Raw genomic sequence first — 18,081 nt, 5'->3', positions numbered from 1 at the left:
ATGATCAATATGGAGCATGCAGCTGTGACCGAAGCAAAGGAAATACAAGATATTAACATGTGTTAATACTATGTACAGTATCATGCTAGCTAATAAATTACATCATTACAATTTGTCCTTTTACGAAAAACGTGAAAAACTTATATAGTGCTCCACGTTTAGCAGGTCGAAATTTGAAATTCACTGACGAATTCGCCGGCACCTGGTGGCAGAAATAGCTTCTTAACTGTTGGTAGTGGTGGTGTTAACGGCGGTCGCCTGGGGCCCTTCGAACGTGTATCTAAAACCTTGCCACTCGTCTACTCGTTCCTCCAGGTCGTTCTTCGGAGTTGATCCTTCGAGCCCTCAGGGCAGATCGTATTCAAGTGCACGCTGGCTAAATTTAGCTCGGGATAATTTACCGGATTCTGTTGAACTCGGCTCCGTTCGTTTACGAGTGTCTCAACAGACGGTCCTAAAAGACTTCCGCGATCTTTCGCAAAATTATTGACCTTCATCGGCCAAGATAAGCTTCGCAAAAAATCGAAAAAGTCGAAATTTTCTTTCGATGAATAAAAACCGTGGGAAAAAGAGGAAATAAAATAAAGAATGGTTGAACCGGTTTTTCGCCGGGGTATAACGAACGCGTCCAACCTTCGTCGCGAAACTGTACGCAGGAATTTTCAAGGAAAGATTATTTCTGCTCGTTCATGACTTCTTTGTGTTTTCACCCGTTTTCCCGCTGATTTCATTCGTTTAAGCCGGACTTATTAACGGATGTGCAACTTCGACGTTTTAACACTAAACTGGTTAAATGAGGATTTCATAAATTTCTTGCTTTAAGCAACAAAATTTGTACAGCTGCTTTTCTTGAAACTTGTGTTGACTTTTATTGGGATAAAGATTAACACCCATTAATTTCTGTTTATTTTTAATTTTAAGGCAGGTGTGCAGGATTAATGTTAATGTACACGATCTTTATCTTTTTTTTATTTAAGGATGTTTAATGTATTTTTTTATATATTATATGCCTTAATAAACTTCGAGAATTAAAAAATAAAATATCGTTTCCTTATAAAACAAAATGTACTAAAACATGGAAGAAGTGGTCTAAATATAGATTAGCATTTTTATTTCACGACACATTGGAAAGTTTGTTAAATTTTATGATGATATAATGCTTGAATGAATATTTCAAATGTTTGTCCTATGGTATAGAGTTAAGCTAAAATAAATAAAAGTAACGTTTTATAAAAACTGTGTTTACAATATGGCCTACTGTTTAGAGAATCTCAGACAAAAGTATGCAATGCATATTTCCAAGTTCACTTTGCGAACTGAAAAATTAGTAAATTGATAAATTGAAGAATTTATGGATGGATGGTCTGGGGAATTGAAGAATTGACGAACGGACAAATTGAATAATTGAATAATTGACTAATTGATTAATTGATTAATTGACTAATTGACTATTTGAATAATTGAATAATTGAATAATTGAATAATTGAATAATTGAATAATTGAATAATTGAATAATTGAATAATTGAATGCTTGAATAATGGAATAATGGAATGATTGAATCATTGAATCATTGAATCATTGTATTATTGAATCATTGGCAAATGGAATTTTTGACAAATTGAATTATTGACAAGTTGAGCAATTAACAAATTGAATAATTGACAAATTGAGTAATTCACGAATTGAATAATTCACAAATTCCGTAATTTACAAATTGAGTAATTCACGAATTGAATAATTCACGAATTGAGTAATTCACGAATTGAGTAATTCACGAATTGAGTAATTGACAAATTGAGTAATTGAAAAATTGAAGAATTGAAGAATTGAAGAATTGAAGAATTGAGTAATTGACAAATTGAGTAATTGAAAAATTGAAGAATTGAAGAATTGAAGAATTCCAAAATAATTTAAAATAAATCAAAATAATTCCAAAATTGAAAAATTTAGAAAAGAGAGATTTAAAGAATTGAAGAATTATAAAATTGGAAAACTGGAATATTAGAGAAATGAGGAAATTACAAAATTTCAGAAATACAAAATTGGAGTATTGGGAAACTAAGAAATTGAGAAATTGAATATTTGGACAATTGGGAACCAGAACAATCGAAGAATTGAAAAATGGGAAAATTGATGAATTAAAAAATCAACGAATTGAAAGATCACAAACTCGAATAATCGATTAATCGCACATCCAAAACTTACGAAACTTAAAACAGAAAATTTCCAAGCGACCCATGAAAAGATCACAATCAAAATATTTAACTAGCCAGCATCAATCATTGCAAAAGGTGTCGCAACCGATTTTTCTCCCTAACACGGCACACAATACGCGGAACACGCCTTCTATTAAATCGCTGGAAGTTATTTCTCTTGTTTTTCCAAGCCACATTGTTGTGCAACTCTCTCAGTAAAATATGTCGAATCGAACTCATCGACCAGACAGGAAATACTTGCATCGATAGTTCGACATATACATAGCTTTCGCGTATTACGACACTTTGATCTCGAAAAATATTTTCCAGCCACTTGTTAATCAATCTGTAGCCGTTCTACTTCGTCGAGTCGCTGTCAACATTTCACAATAACGCATACTTCGAATCGCGTATGTATCAAGGCTCCAAGCTTTAATGTCAGAAGCTTTCGAACACTGGATATTTAGCATACGAGACAGGTATAATACAATTAATGCATCAGAATGAATATTAATCGATAAATTTATGGCAGAAGGCTATTTTAAAATTGTCAGACATTTTTGCGTTTCATTTTACAAATTTTAGAAGCAACTCAGTGCTATACAAATTTTAATATTTTACTAGATATATGTACATCTAGTTTACGTGACTAAAGCTATAATTCATTAAAGAAATATTGCAAAACGATGAATTAATTAAGTTTGCAATTATTACACAGTTTAAATGCAAACACGCTGAAGTGTTATAATAGAGTTAAATTTAAAGACATAATTCAGAGACGTCATCTTGGCTCAATTTCCTGGATTCGAAACCGTTCAAAAATTAACTGACAAAAGATGTTACAATGCACGCTAGCGACGTGATATTACAGAATCGAGGTAATTATTCTGCATTTATACCCGCAATTATGGTAAAACCTCGCAATTTACAGTCGATCATTTTCTACGAAATAATACCTAGCCTGGTTCTTCTTACGCCTGCTGTTCACTTTGTATCGTCTAGAATGTTCTATTGTTCTAATTATCAAATACGTAACAGGCGAGATTAACGTTTGATTATTCTCCATTTTTTAATGTATGTTCGTCAAATGAGGCAAATAAACGAATGACAGTAAATTTATTTCGATGATGATAATTAAGTAGTAGATTTTAATAAAAGTAATGTAGGATCAACATTTTTAATATCCATAATTGTGTTATTAAAAATAGCATTCATTGAGTGAACTGTGATGGGAAAAATCATGTACATCGTTTTTGATTGAAGATCTATTTTATTTTGATGCTATGAATTGTTTGAAATTATAAATTTGGTCGTGGTGATTTAAGGCATTCAACTTGAATTTGAGGTTAAAAGAGCTTCACTACAGTTGAGTTTAAAAGTGACATTAAAATCGCCATAAACATGTGTATCTCTGATTTTGTCCAAAATTGCAAAATATGAATACCCCATGTCCACGAGATCAGAATATAGTAAATGGTTTCAGTCGATGTTTCCCGCGCAAAAGTTGTCTGAGGCTCTAAACGTAACGTGACCGCCATTACCAGCCAACGCGGACAATGGCGGTCGAAAGCATTTTCCGTTCAACTGCTAATTTCACCCAAAAATGAATACCAAAGCGTTTATCCTATTATTCAGATAATAGTTCGATAGTTGAAGTTTGTAAACGGTAACTTGCAATAAATATTTGACTTCGTACTCCAGTTTTATTTGGTCATCGCTCAAGCGGCCGCCATTACCTTTCATAGGGATCAAGGAGTACCACTCCTGAACCGCAACGAAATTAAACTAATAAGATATACTGAAAGATTTCGAATAACGTTGCGATTACGTTAATAAAACATGGTAAACTGAAAAGTTAAATTTGAAAGTGGATATTCTTAACAACTGTTTATATCTCTAACAGTTTTATGTCAGACTACGCGTGTCCATTTTCACTGCCAAGGTATCAAATATTTGATTCCATACTTCGGTCTTACTCGGTTATTACTTAACATTACCTTCCAGCTATAGTGTATAATTTTTAACAGCAGTAAAAATACAAAGCTACAAACGTTGTAATAACAGTTACTGAACTAAACAAATATTTTACAAAGGTAAAGCTTGGTTTCCTATAAACATAGCGGTAAATATTTATTAAGCAATGTAACTATTTATTAAACAGCCTCAAGAATGTTACTACAGATATTAAAGTTTGTGATTTTGTATAAACTTCTATAGAAAGTTATTATTAAGAGTTATCCCTAACAATTTTATGTCTGACTACATATATTCATTTCCACTGCCAATCTTTGGTTTTACTCACTTATAGCTTAAGTGACCATTACTGCTTTGCCCTTCCAGCTTATCGTAAAGATCCATAATTATTGGACTCTAATCTGATTTCACCTGAAACGTTATTAACTTGTTTCTTCTTCATTACAGGTACGGGGAAAAGCAACGAAAAGTTGATAGTCAAGAACTTAGTGGTATACAATTACTGTCTGCAACCGCTTATCAGCTGAAGAAACCCTATCAGCAGCTTCTCATACCGATCACAGTATGGATTGGCATGGAACAGGCGTTTATTGGAGCAGATTTTACACAAGTGAGTTATTAAAATTTTCAATTTATTATTCATAGAAAACCTCCACTTTCGAAAAGTTAGAAACTAATCTAACCTACTTCAGTAAAAATTACGAAAAATGGATCTCCATCTTGTACAGTATTTACTTTCGAATAATTAGAAGCTAACCTAACTTAACCCAATTAAAGTTACTAAAAAAGAGGAGTTACTCACCTAACCTACCCCAGTTACAATTATTAAAGAGAAAAAACATAACCTAACTTAATCCAATCAAAATGACCAAAAAGGAGGAGTTACTCACCTAACCTAACCTAGTTAAAATTGCTAAAAAGAAATAAAAAGAAGAATTTTTAAACAAAACTGGACCTCCATTAAATTACCTTGAAAACGAAAAATAAAAAATCTTTAAAAAAAAATGAAAAGTCCTTAAACGAAAAAAAGATGAGGGTTGTTTGAATAAAATGGAAGCCTCGTTTTTCCCTAAAATACGAAGTTCCTTTGATGTAAGGCAATTTCAGCGAGGCAATGATTTAACAACTGGAAGCAATAATTTACAGCTTGCCAGACAGAACAATCGAGTAACGAGCACCAATGAGATTCGAATAACTCGCCCACGCTCGCCACAAAATGAATGAGCTTGTTGTCAGTAGAAACTTGATTCCATAAGGCATTGATTACGAACAAATGATAATGTATTCACGAATGAATCTTCGGGTCGAAGGAATTAATGAAACGGTTTAAAAAAGTAAATGCAATCGACCATTTGAAAGTATAATTATGTAATTGTTGGTCACGAGAAGACTTATGGAACTACTGAATAATATTAAAAATGCTAATGTTGCGGTTAAAATACTGTCTTGCGGAGTAAAGCAGGCAGTTATATTGCTACTTTGATAGAGACTTTCATTCGCGACACATATTAACTGTTGATGAAAATGAGGATATGAGACGTGTATACTTTTTTATATTTTCAAGCCTGAAATTCTCAACTTTTAAAATTCAAAAATATTTACGTTGAAACGTTCAAAAGTTTTGCAATCTAGTCATTTTCGATTGCACAGCAGTTAACATTGCAAAATCTAGTAACTTTAGATCATACAGCATTAAAAATTTAAAAATCTAGTAACTTTCAATTACACAGCAGTTGAAATGTAAGAATCTAGTCATTTTTAATTGTACAACAGTTAAAATTGACAAATCTAGTAACTTTCGATTATACAGCATTAAAAATGAAAAAATCTAGTAACTTTCAATTACACAGCAGTTGAAATGTAAGAATCTAGTCATTTTTAATTGTACAACAGTTAAAATTGACAAATTTAATAACTTTCGATTATACAGCATTAAAAATTAAAAAATCTAGTAACTTTCAATTACACAGCAGTTGAAATGTAAGAATCTAGTAATTATCAATTGTGCAGCAGTTAAAATTGACAAATCTAGTAACTTTCGATTATACAACATTAAAAATTAAAAAATCTAGTAACTTTCAATTATACAGCATTAAAAATAAAAAAAACTAGTAACTTCCAATTACACAACAGTTAAAATGTAAGAATCTAGTAATTATCAATTGTGCAGCAGTTAAAATTGACAAATCTAGTAACTTTCGATTACACAGCATTAAAAATGAAAAAAACTAGTAACTTTCAATTACACAGCAGTTAAAATGTAAGAATCTAGTCATTTTCGATTATACAGCATTAAAAATGAAAAAAGCTAGTAACTTTCAATTTTGCAACACAAAAAATGATCAAAACTAGTAATTTTCAATCATACGATATTAAGAATATTCAAATCCATTTATTTTCATATTAACACAATTTAAAATTAAGTCCTTCAATTTTCAAATCTCACAATATAAAAACTTTCAAGTTTAAAAATTTGCACAAGCAAAAATTCTCCAATTTCCAAACCAGTTTTCTCAATTTACAACCCACAAAATGTTTAAATCTCGCAAATTTTCAAGCGTATAAATTTCCACGCTTAAAATGCACTTCGCAAAAGAATTAAACGAAGAACAATTAAAATTGAAATCTGTAAAATATGTATTATTGGATGCAGATAACATAATAACAGAGATAATAGAAGATACGGACGATAAAACGATAATGGTTATATGGATACTGAATGTTGTTTAATAATTCAAAGCTTTAAAAGGCAAAGGATGCGTGCCTCGGCCGATATTTCAGCGTATCTGCTTGCGATCAGCTGCATGTATTTCCGGAGAACAATTGTACGACCTCGCATGGCCGTTACGCATCACGAACCTGCCGTTCTGTATCCGGTTCGTATCCGGGTGATCCTAGCCAGTTTTTTTGTTGTCTATCTGATGAGGATAATCATTAACGATTTCAGGATATCCAGATTGATTATTGTGTTCTTTTTCCGTGAGATGTTTTGTGTTTCCCGGTGATAATACGTTTTAGCGGTCCTTTGGAATTGCGGAAGATTAGGGCTTCGGGTTTTAGGGGTTTTGAAATTTGGAGAATTTTTAGGACTTTTGATATTTTTAGAATTCTTAGAATTCTTACAATTTAGACGATTTTTAAAGCTTCTGGGCTTTTAGAATTTTTCCAATTTTAGAATTATTAGATTTATTAGAATTTTTAGAATTTAAATGATATTTAGGGTTTTTGGAATTTTTGGAATTTTTAGAATGTAGAGGATTTTTAGAATTTTTGAATTTTTTAGAATTCTTAGAATTTTTAGAATTTTTACAATTTTTACAATTTTTACAATTTTTAGAATAATAAGAACACTGAAAATTTTTAGAGTTTTAAGAGATTTGAGAATTGTGAGAATTCTGCAAGTTTTGGGAATTTAAGGAACTTCAGAAATTTTGTAAATATAAAGAATTTGGGAAATTTGAAGAATTTTGGGAATATTCAAAAATTTAGAGAATTTTTAGAATTCTGAGGAATGTTGCACACTTTGCTTATTTTGTGAATTTTGAGTATTTTGAGTATTTTGAGAATTTTAAGAATTTTGAGAATTTTGAGAATTTTGAGAGTTGTAAGCATTGTAAGAATTTTGAGAATTTAATAGACTTTGCTAATTTTGAGAATTTATGAATTTCAAAATAAGAAATTTGATAATTCCACAATTTAAAACTTCTCAAACCTACAAATTTAGAAATCATCTAAATTTCTAACCTCAAAACTCTTTTCGCGCCAAAATTAAAATACTTGAAACTCTCTAATTTCACGAATTATTTCTACAAATCTATTTCTACTAAATTTATAAATTTTAAAATAAGAAATTTGATAATTCCACAATTTAAAACTTCTCAAACCTACAAATTTACAAATCATCTAAACTAACCTCAAACCTTTTCGCGCCAAAATTTAAACTTGAAACTTTCCAAACTTAAAACCCTCAAAATCCTAAAAAACCCAAACTTACCTCAAAAATCTTTTATCACATTAAAAAATTTGAAATTAATTTCCCGAATTTCTAAATCTACGAACCTATTTTTATCTCCTTAACTTCAGTAATGTGTATTCGAATTATAAGTTGTATAATATACAATCGATTGCGTGTGCCAATACACGGCGCCGGCGAAGAAGAAGAAAAAAAAAAGATGATACAGTTTGGAAGGTAATCTTGTTTAAAACCAGTTCCATGACGAAACGAGCGAACTGATTGGCCGGCGAATAAAGTAATTGGCCAAATAAATGCTGTTGAAAGACGTCAAGATCCTCGGGGTCGGCTAGCTTCCATTGAATCAGCTGGTCCAGCGTGTTATAAATAGCCCAGAATCTTATTCTTGCAGCAATTCCCTGATACCACTTCCATACCTGGAATCTCGTGAACCAGTATTTCTTCTTTTTTTTTTCTCCTCCTTCTTCTTCTTCTTTCTTCGGTTGTACGTGCATCGGGCGTACATGCTTACACTTACATACCTGGATAAATGAAAGCGCACAGCCATGTTGATCGCATCCTTGCGGTCTCTTATTATATGTGCGTCAGTGAAATTTCTTATGAAAAGAATGTTCTTTCTTTGTTTTCATTTTTTTTATCTCAGGGTCGTTCGGGGAGAACGTTATCGAGTTAGTGTGGTGTTATGGATCACAAAAGGGGGTTTTTTATTAGATTTTGAATTTTGTGGAGTTGGGTACGGCGGATGATAGGTGACTTTTTAATTGGGAATCTAGAATAATCTTAATAGTATTGATAATATTGATAAAATTGATAGTATTGATAGCACTGATAGTATTGATAGCACTGATAGTATTGATAGTATTGATAGTATTGATAGTATTGATAGTATTGATAGTATTGATAGTATTGATAGTATTGATAGCATTGGTAGCATTGGTAGCATTGATAGTATTGATAGTATTGATATTATTGATGTTATTGGTGTTATTGATATTATTGATGTTATTGATATTATTGATATTATTGATATTACTGATGTTATTGATGTTACTGATGTTATTGTTGTTATTGATGTTATTGATGTTATTGATGTTATTGATATTATTGATAATATTGATAATATTGACACTATTAATTATAGTGATAGAATTTTGTACTTTATGTATTTTTCTTTATGTATTTTTAGAAACTTTCTTTTGTTTCATTGTTTTAAAATTTTGGTTTTTTAGATTAGAAATTTATGGATTTCAGAATTCTTAAATTTTTAAGTTAGTACATTTTTAAATCTTGAAATTTTTAAGTCTCGAAATTGGAAACTCTATATTTCCAAATTTCCAAATACTCAAATCTCTCAATCTCCAATTCTGTAAGTTTCTAAATCACCAAATTCCCAAATCTCTGAACTTCCAAATCACAAAGTTCCCAAATCTCTCAATCTCCAATTTTGAAAATTACTAAATCACCAAATTTCTAAATTCCTAAATTCCTAAATTCCTAAATTCCTAAATTCCTAAATTCCTAAATTCCTAAATTCCTAAATTCCTAAATTCCTAAATTCCTAAATACCTAAATACCTAAATTCTTAAATTTCTAAATTCCCAAATCTCTGAATTTCTAAATCTTCAAACGACCAATTCTCTAAATTTCCAAAACCCTAAATCCGTAAATCCCTAGATCCCTAAATCCCTAGACCCCTAAATCCCTAAATCCCTAAATCCCTAGATCCCTAAATCCCTAAATCCCTAAATCCCTAAATCCCTAAATTCCTAAATCCCTAAATCCCTAAATCCTTAAATCCCTAAATCCCTAAATCCCTAAATCCCCAAATCCCTAAATTCCCAAATCTGTCCATTTCCAAATCTCAAAATTCCCAATTCTGTCAATTTCTAAATTTCTAAATCCCCAAATTCCTAAATCCCCAAATTTCCATAAATCCCTTAATTTCCGTATTCCCAAATTTCCACATTTCTAAACACCCAAATTTAATAATGTCTAAATTCTCAAATTTCCCATATCGCACTCAGTTAACCATAACTACCATATTACATCTAACTACCTTAAAAATTCGAAACTCACAAATGAACCAATTTAAACACCACTTCAATATTAAACCACCTCCAATATTATCAAAACTTCTAATAACGTTAAAAAACGTAAAATCTCAAAACATTATATTTATAATCGTTCAACATTTTCTGTTCTAGGCGTACATCTCATGCGCTCTAGGTGTCCACAAAGTGGGCTACGTAATGATCTGCTTCGGCGTTGTGAACGCCGCCTGCTCCCTGCTCTTCGGCTCCCTAATGAAATTCGTCGGCAGGCAACCGCTTATGGTGCTGGGCGCCATTGTTCATGTTAGCCTTGTCGTCGTGCTACTCCACTGGAAACCGAATCCCGAAAATCCTTATGTTTTCTATTCAGTTTCCGGATTGTGGGGAGTTGGTGATGCTGTGTGGCAGACGCAAGTAAACGGTAAGTTATTTTTATTATTAATATTATTAACAATCTTGTAATTATACAATTAACAATCTGGTACTTGGGTGGCAATTCAAGACTCTGCATTCGTTTTTGTTTAGGGACACTTGCGTAGGAAGATATAATGTGTATGCATGCCATATGTGCATATATTATGTACAATAATACCATGTATACTGTATGTACAAGAACGTACATGTAGATATTTAGGAACATGTCTGGAAATGTATCTATGAATATATGTAGATATATTGATGTCTTTATGTGTATAAGAACATATGTAGAGATATAAGTAAATAGAAACATATGACACATACATGTGCATATGTAGCTAGGAACATATGGCACATATACATATACATATGTAGCTAGGAACTTATGAACCATATACATATGTAGCTAGGAACTTATGAACCATATACATATGTAGCTAGGAACATATGAACCATATACATAAGTACCTAAGAACTAGGTATAACATGTATCTCCTTTGGAACTGCCCACACATTCATACACCTAACATTCTGTTCACATAACTACGTAAACAAGAAAGAAACAACATAAAATGAAGGTCATAAATTCCACATGTCTCATGTGGAACCCAAGTCCTATAAAACCCAAGTACTATATTATCACATATCGAGTCCATTTCAAAACTACCCAGGTCCCTGAATTCGCCTAACACCTAACATTGTCCGCAGGTCTGTATGGAACCCTCTTCAGGCGCAACAAGGAGGCCGCCTTCTCGAACTACAGATTATGGGAGAGCGCCGGTTTCGTGATAGCGTACGCGTACAGCACACACCTATGCGCCCGTATGAAACTATACGTGATGCTGACAGTATTACTGGTGGGCACAATGGGCTACTTCATAGTAGAGCTGTTGCACAGGCGTAAACAGAGAAGGCTGAAGGCGATCGCCGAGGATCCGAAGGCGGCGCAGGCGGAGGCGAACCAAGTCGAAGAGACGGACGACGAGAAGGACGATATCGACGACGATATCATAATCACTCACCTTTGAACAACCCGGCTCAGTGTTTGGGCACGATCGACTCTTACCACTCCCCCTTTTTTAATTCTTCCTTATCGCTTCGCTATAATAACGAGCACAGTTAGCTTTCCGCCGGCGAACTATCGATAGCCTCGGAACTGAGCACGTGTTCGTGTATTATTGTTCGTTCCATGGAAGCGTGAGGATCGTCGTCTTTGAAAGAAGTTTGACCAACATTTGCGTCAGCGTTGACATTGCCGAGGTCGTTGGACGTCGTTTGTGCGCAGGGGCGGCGAGACACGCAGCGGGGCCCGGGGAGAAGGCTTGAAGGCACCTGACCTGATGTTTTTGTTAATTGAAACTTAACTATGAAATCGGAGCGCAGGATATATTATAAAGAACTGCGTGAATAGGGCCTAATTAAGATCTCAGGAGTCTGAGCTCCAACGAGTTCAAAATAATTACATGAGTCTCTTGTAGGATCTAATTAAAGTTTTATGGAAACCTAAGCTCCTCGGAGTTGGAAAACACTATGTGAGTCTCTGGTAGAACTTAATCAAAGTTTCAAAGGAGCCACAGCTCCTCTAAGTTTGAAAATAGTATATGAGCCTCTATTAAAACTTAATTAAGGTTTGATGGGAGTCTGAGCTTCACTGAGGTGAAAATAACTACTTAAGTCTCTAGTAGAACCCAAGTAAGGTTTAGAAGAAGCCTGAACTCCTTTGACTTGCAACAAACTATATGAGTCTCTAGTAGCACCTAATCAAGGTTTCATGGGAGCCTAAGCTCCTCTCAGTTGGAAAACACTATGTAAGTCTCTAGTATAACTTAATCAAAGTTTGAGAGGAGCCACAGCTCTTCTAAGTTTGAACATGCTTTGTGAGCCTCTATCAAAACTCAATTAAGGTTTGGTGGTTCAGGAGAAAAATTTGTATGTCCTACACAAAATTCAATAAAAATCTCGGTGGAACTGGAGCTCCCTCCAAGAAAGTAAGAGGAGCAATCCCGCCAAACTTATTAATAAAAATTTAGTGAGCTCAGATTTCCCGGCTTTGACAATAAATGAAAAAAAGAGAAAATTTGCGAAGTGATATCCGGGCCCATCATGCTCCCCTTCTCGTCGGTCCTGTATCTGCGCAACATGCACGAAGAGTTCCGTTGTGTGTTTTAAACTTGTGAAATTGGTTGAAATTTGATTTTATCTTTCATAACTTTCGATTATATAAATGTACGTTGGATATCTGACGTTATTTCGACGTTCTTGTTTCTTCCGTTTCTTTTCATTGTGAAAACGCATTGTTTCTATTATTGAAACGACGACATGTTTGTTTCTTTCGTGGAAAAGATGGACGAACGATGCGAGGACGATTAGTATGGAAGCACCGTGTTAGCGAATCGGTATCGCTTCATTCTTTTCATATGATAGGACGATCTTTTATTGTTAATGGAAACGAATTGCTTGCCCTCGCGGTGCTAGAAGCGCGTCCCGATGCCATAATTGTTAGTTTTGAGTGTCTGAGAGGAGGAACGGATATTGGCGTAACTGGGTTGAAGGTTTCAAACTTATATTGAATGTGGTGATATAGTGCGAGCTAATATAGAGCGAGCTGATATATCGTATAATAATGTAACACGTAGAGGGATGATTCGTAGAGGTGTAACGTGTGGCCATATAATACGTGGCGATACAACGCGTGGTAATATAATGTACGGTGATTCAACGCGAAACGGCTATATAACGCGCGGTAGTGATGGACAACGGCAGATAAACAATTTCTTAATTTGAAAATTTACAAGTTTTAACATTTGCATATTTGTAATTTTGCAAATTGTCAAATTTGTTAAACTTGCAAATTTCCATGTTTTTAAATTTTGAAATTGTGACAGTATTGAATTTTTAGATTTATAAGTTGGAAAATTGGGAAGTTGGGAAATTGATAAATTGGGGAAATGGGAAATTAGGAAAACAGTACACTGGGAAATTGGGAAACAGTACAGTTGGGAAATTCAAAAATAGGGAAATTGAAAATTAGGAAATTGGGAAATTGGAAAATTGGAAAATTGGAAAATTGGAAAATTGGAAAATTGGGGAAATGGAAAGTTAGGAAAATAGGCCATTGGAAAATTGGAAAATAGTGCAGTTGGAAAACTCAACCATAGGGAAATTGAAAATTGGAAAATTGTAAACTTGGAAACTTGGAAACTTGGAAAATTGGAAAATTGGTAAACTGGGAAATTGGAAAATGTGAAAATTGGAAAGTTGGAAAACTAGGAAATTGGATAATGGGAAAATTAAACGGATGAACATTAGGAAAATTGGGAAAATTGCCCAATTGAGAAATTAGGAAATAGAAGAATTAAGAAACTAGACAATTGGAAAATTGGAAAACGTAGTAATTTAAATATTTGTAATTACTAAATTCACATATTTCTAAAATACTACATATCTAAATTTCCAAAGTAAATTAATTTTCTCTTTGCAAAATTAAAAAGTTCTCAAAACCTCAATAATTATCAAATTTCTAAATTGAAATTGAAATTCCAAATATGAGAACGATTATGTATTACTCGAGTTACATGTCCATCACAGGCCTCACATATGACCATAAAGTACGCGGCAATATAACGCGTGGCAATGTACCGCACAGTAATTACCTCCTCCAGAACTTAGTTACGCCAATAAGAACATCTAAAATCCGCTCGTACAATCAACGCATTCAACTTCAAAATAGTACAAAAAGAAAGCATCAAAAACAAAAACTTAACACAAACGAACGAACAGTTAATAACAAAATAGCGTTGAACGAACACGAAACGATAAATTGTACCATCCATAAGTAACATATCCATAAGATGTAAGACCTCCATTTGCCACTATGTGGAAGCGCTTCGTAGCAACTTGCCATTTTCTTCTTCGTTTTTTTTTTTTGTGAAATCGGCATTATCTTGTCCCAGTTCTTGTGATAAAGATCGGGAGTTCGAAACGAACTCTTTTGTACATATATATACACACGAATTAGCAATTGTATATGCGGTGAAATGGATATTCCATGAATGGGCGTGATAATAATGATTCATCTTGTTCTGAACATGCACTCGAACGTTAATTTATTAGTATTGTAATCGACTGACAGACTCTAGAAACCCTTTGGTTACAGTCACATAATAATTATGTCTTACGCCATTTTTTAAAAATTAATGGCGCGAAATTTGATTTGTAAAAAATGGTAAATTTTAACTGAAAGATGAAAGTTACATAAATAACAAATTTTTATTAGTTTTATTACAGAAAAGTATTTTGTGGGAATATTATGTGTAAACTCACATTTAAATGCAGATATTTTAATGATCTTACTTTTATGACAAGAGGGTATTGCACTTTGCATACATATGAGAAGTGCAAAGTTTTCCTAATTGTATTTTAATATTTATCCGTATATTATTTATAAATATTTGTTTTTCATGTTATTGAATACTTTGTGTTGCATAATTCATTAATATGAAACGATTTATTTGTATAAATATTTGTTATTTGTGTAACTTATATCATTTAGATCAAATACACCGTTATTACAATTTGAATTTCGCGGTACGAACTCCACCGCAAGATGGCGGCATCGATCAGATCGACACCGTTATTTCGTGACTCTGATTGGAGGGTCTCTGACAGGTACGAAGTGAAACCGTGTTTAAAATTGTTCTTTTCAAAACAAACCGAGTCTGTCCGTGATTGTATACTGTTTTAATTAATTTTGCATAACGAAATTTGTCACGCTCAAATTAGGATCAATTTGCGAATCGTCGAGATTCCGTCGGAAGCGTAGGCGTGTAATTTAAGAGGTCTTCATTATTAGAAAGAATATATCGGAAGTTAACGACTTTAGTTGTAGACGTTTAAGAAATCATCATTGTAGTCCATAATTTAACGTTTAAGTATATCAGCGACAGAAATGAATTTTTATAGTATCACAATTATTATTATAGTGTCTGTTACATTGATAGATGAAGAAAAAATGAGGAACGATTATGAAAGATTATGAATCGGTTGTTGTGACGTTAAAGAGGTTAGGTTACAGGAGTAGACTCTTGTTATGTTGTCGTTATGATTTCGAACTCGGAAACTTTTATTTTATCTCATTTTGTGAGAATTAATTAATAACTGTAAAAATAGCCATATATCGAAAAATATGGTATTTGGAATACAATCATTCCATTTTTTGAAGTAAACATTTTATTTGTTACTAGAAGTGTTACTATCGATTATTAACAAATATTGATATTGGAATGTTGTCGATAATTCGATATATCGATAACATATCGTTTGATAGAAATTTTTTCTAATTTTCAAAATTATAAATTCATAAATTTACACAATTTTAAAATTCTAAATTTCTGAATTTCCAAGTTCCTATTTTAATAGTATCGATATGTGTATATCAATAACGTCGATAATCGATAGTTAAACTTCTACTTGTTATCACTTGTAAATAATTTAATCCTTCATTGCATTATTCAAATATTCTTACATTAATTATTGTATCTTTCCAAATATAAATAAGGTAGAATTACTCAAATTATTTTAAATTGATCAAATACATTTTTGTCTGTTATACATATATTTTGTTTCGCGTTCATATAATGTAAACATGCAACAACATAAATTCACAAACTTAAATAATTTTGTTTAAATAAATTTGTAATATAGAAAAAATTTATTTACTGTTATTTATTTATTGAAAAATTCCTGCAAGGAAGGATTAATTTTAATAATACACAAAAGTAATTTTTTCATTATTTGATAATTGGAAGTTTAAATAATTTATTAAATTAATTTATATTTTTACAGATCAAATTGAAATTACAAAAATGCTTTCAAATGTCGAAAACGTATGAAGTATGTCACAAGTGTATGCAGTAGTTGAAGTGAAAACGGCAATATAACAAGAGTCCACTGCACCGTCGTTCGTAGGATCCCATAGAGAAAAGTATGGGTTCTATCCCGATTACATTGAATCAGTATTTGTTACACGAATCGAATTACTATAATTACGCGTTAGTTTTAACGATTGCTCGATTATGTATGATGAACATACTGACCTACTGTATTGTAATAGCGTCTCTCCCTCTCGACAGTATGTCATTCCGTCCACCAATCGATAAGATTGCTCAAGAATCTTTAACATAAGATTAGAGTACCAATAAAACGTATGTCGCACTTACATTTCATTTTTTTATAAATATATACATAATATAGATATAATAACCGTAGCCATTTCGATAGAACAAATATACAGGGCGTTCCATAAAAAGCGGTCTCCTCCGATATCTCAGAAATTATTCACGCTATCAAAAAATGTTTTGAATAAAATTTGAAGGATTTTGGATGACAGATGATTTGATGTTAAATTTTTTGTAGGAGTCAAGGAGTGGAGGAGTGGAGTCAAGGACATATGAAGGTCAACTTAATTTTTTCATGGGACCACATATTTTATATAAAATTAAATAATATTAAATTATTTTATTATACTAAATAATATTAAATTATTTAATTTTTATTTGAAATATTTTCTGGTATAATTTCAGAGATATGAGAGGGTTTTTAATTGGACATTGTGTATATTGCAATTATTGTCTGTTATAAAAATCGAACAAAATTTGAGAGAATATCTCTTCCATCGAATGGCACGATTTGTATTGTTACGATATTTTCTTTTCTGTCTTTCTTCTTATTTTGTGTCAATAGTTGAGTAGAGTTAGAGAAACGGACCTGAGATATATATATATTTTTTAATACCTTAACGAAATATATGTTTGTACAAAAACAGAGAATGGAATATTTGGTGAAAAATGTTGAGACAAATACTCGTTCACAATTGTATAGAAAATGATCACATGTATCATGTTATTAATTCTTTTTTCTTTTCTTTTGATAAAGATAAATGGAATATTTCAGTAGAAAATCTGTGTAACGGATCCATCTTTGTTGTTGTTTGTTAAGTACTTGTAATGTCTTCTACTGCGGATACGAATAAATCGAGTAATATTATAATAAATATTTCGCTAGTGTACAGAATTTATCTAGATAAAATGTTTTCTTCAATTTGGTTTTTGTTATTTACGAATTTATTCACACTTATGATGATTATTTTATTGAGTGGTTATTTGTAGTTTGGGGAGCTGTGGAATTTCAAATTTGAGAATATGAGAATTTTTTAATTTTGGAATTTGAGATTTTGGGAATTTAAGATTTTAATAGAATTTGAAAATTTGAGAATTTGAGAATTTGAGAATTTGGTAATTTGAGAATTTAAGAATTTGGTAATTTGAGAATTTAAGAATTTAAGAATTTAAGAGCTTGAGAATTTGAGAATTTGAGAATTTTGGAATTCGAGAATTCTGGAATTTGAGAATTCCGGAATTTGAGGATTTTGGAACTTGAGAATTTAAAAATTTAAAAATTTTAAAATTTAA

At 32.1% G+C, this 18,081-nt stretch overlaps 1 protein-coding gene across 4 annotated transcripts in view; it reads left to right on the top strand.

The window, feature by feature from the left end:
• The window catches only part of LOC100882034 (UNC93-like protein), a 90,952-nt gene extending 73,242 nt beyond the window's left edge, over window positions 1-17,710 (top strand). For 3 of the 4 annotated variants that reach the window (XM_003702413.3, XM_076537109.1, XM_076537108.1), the window contains exons 4-6: window positions 4,619-4,781; window positions 10,349-10,616; window positions 11,321-17,710. In XM_003702413.3, the coding sequence (XP_003702461.1) occupies window positions 4,619-4,781; window positions 10,349-10,616; window positions 11,321-11,640 (751 nt within the window). In that variant the 3' untranslated portion in view covers window positions 11,641-17,710. The remainder of the gene's footprint in view (window positions 1-4,618; window positions 4,782-10,348; window positions 10,617-11,320) is intronic. The other variant, XR_013039847.1, reaches the window with a different exon arrangement.
• Window positions 17,711-18,081: the final 371 nt, after the last annotated feature.

This window comes from Megachile rotundata, chromosome 11, assembly GCF_050947335.1.
Source record: "Megachile rotundata isolate GNS110a chromosome 11, iyMegRotu1, whole genome shotgun sequence".
Taxonomy (NCBI): Eukaryota; Metazoa; Arthropoda; class Insecta; order Hymenoptera; family Megachilidae; genus Megachile; species Megachile rotundata.
Note: the sequence above shows the minus strand (reverse complement) of the source record. Positions and strands in the feature narration are given on the sequence as shown.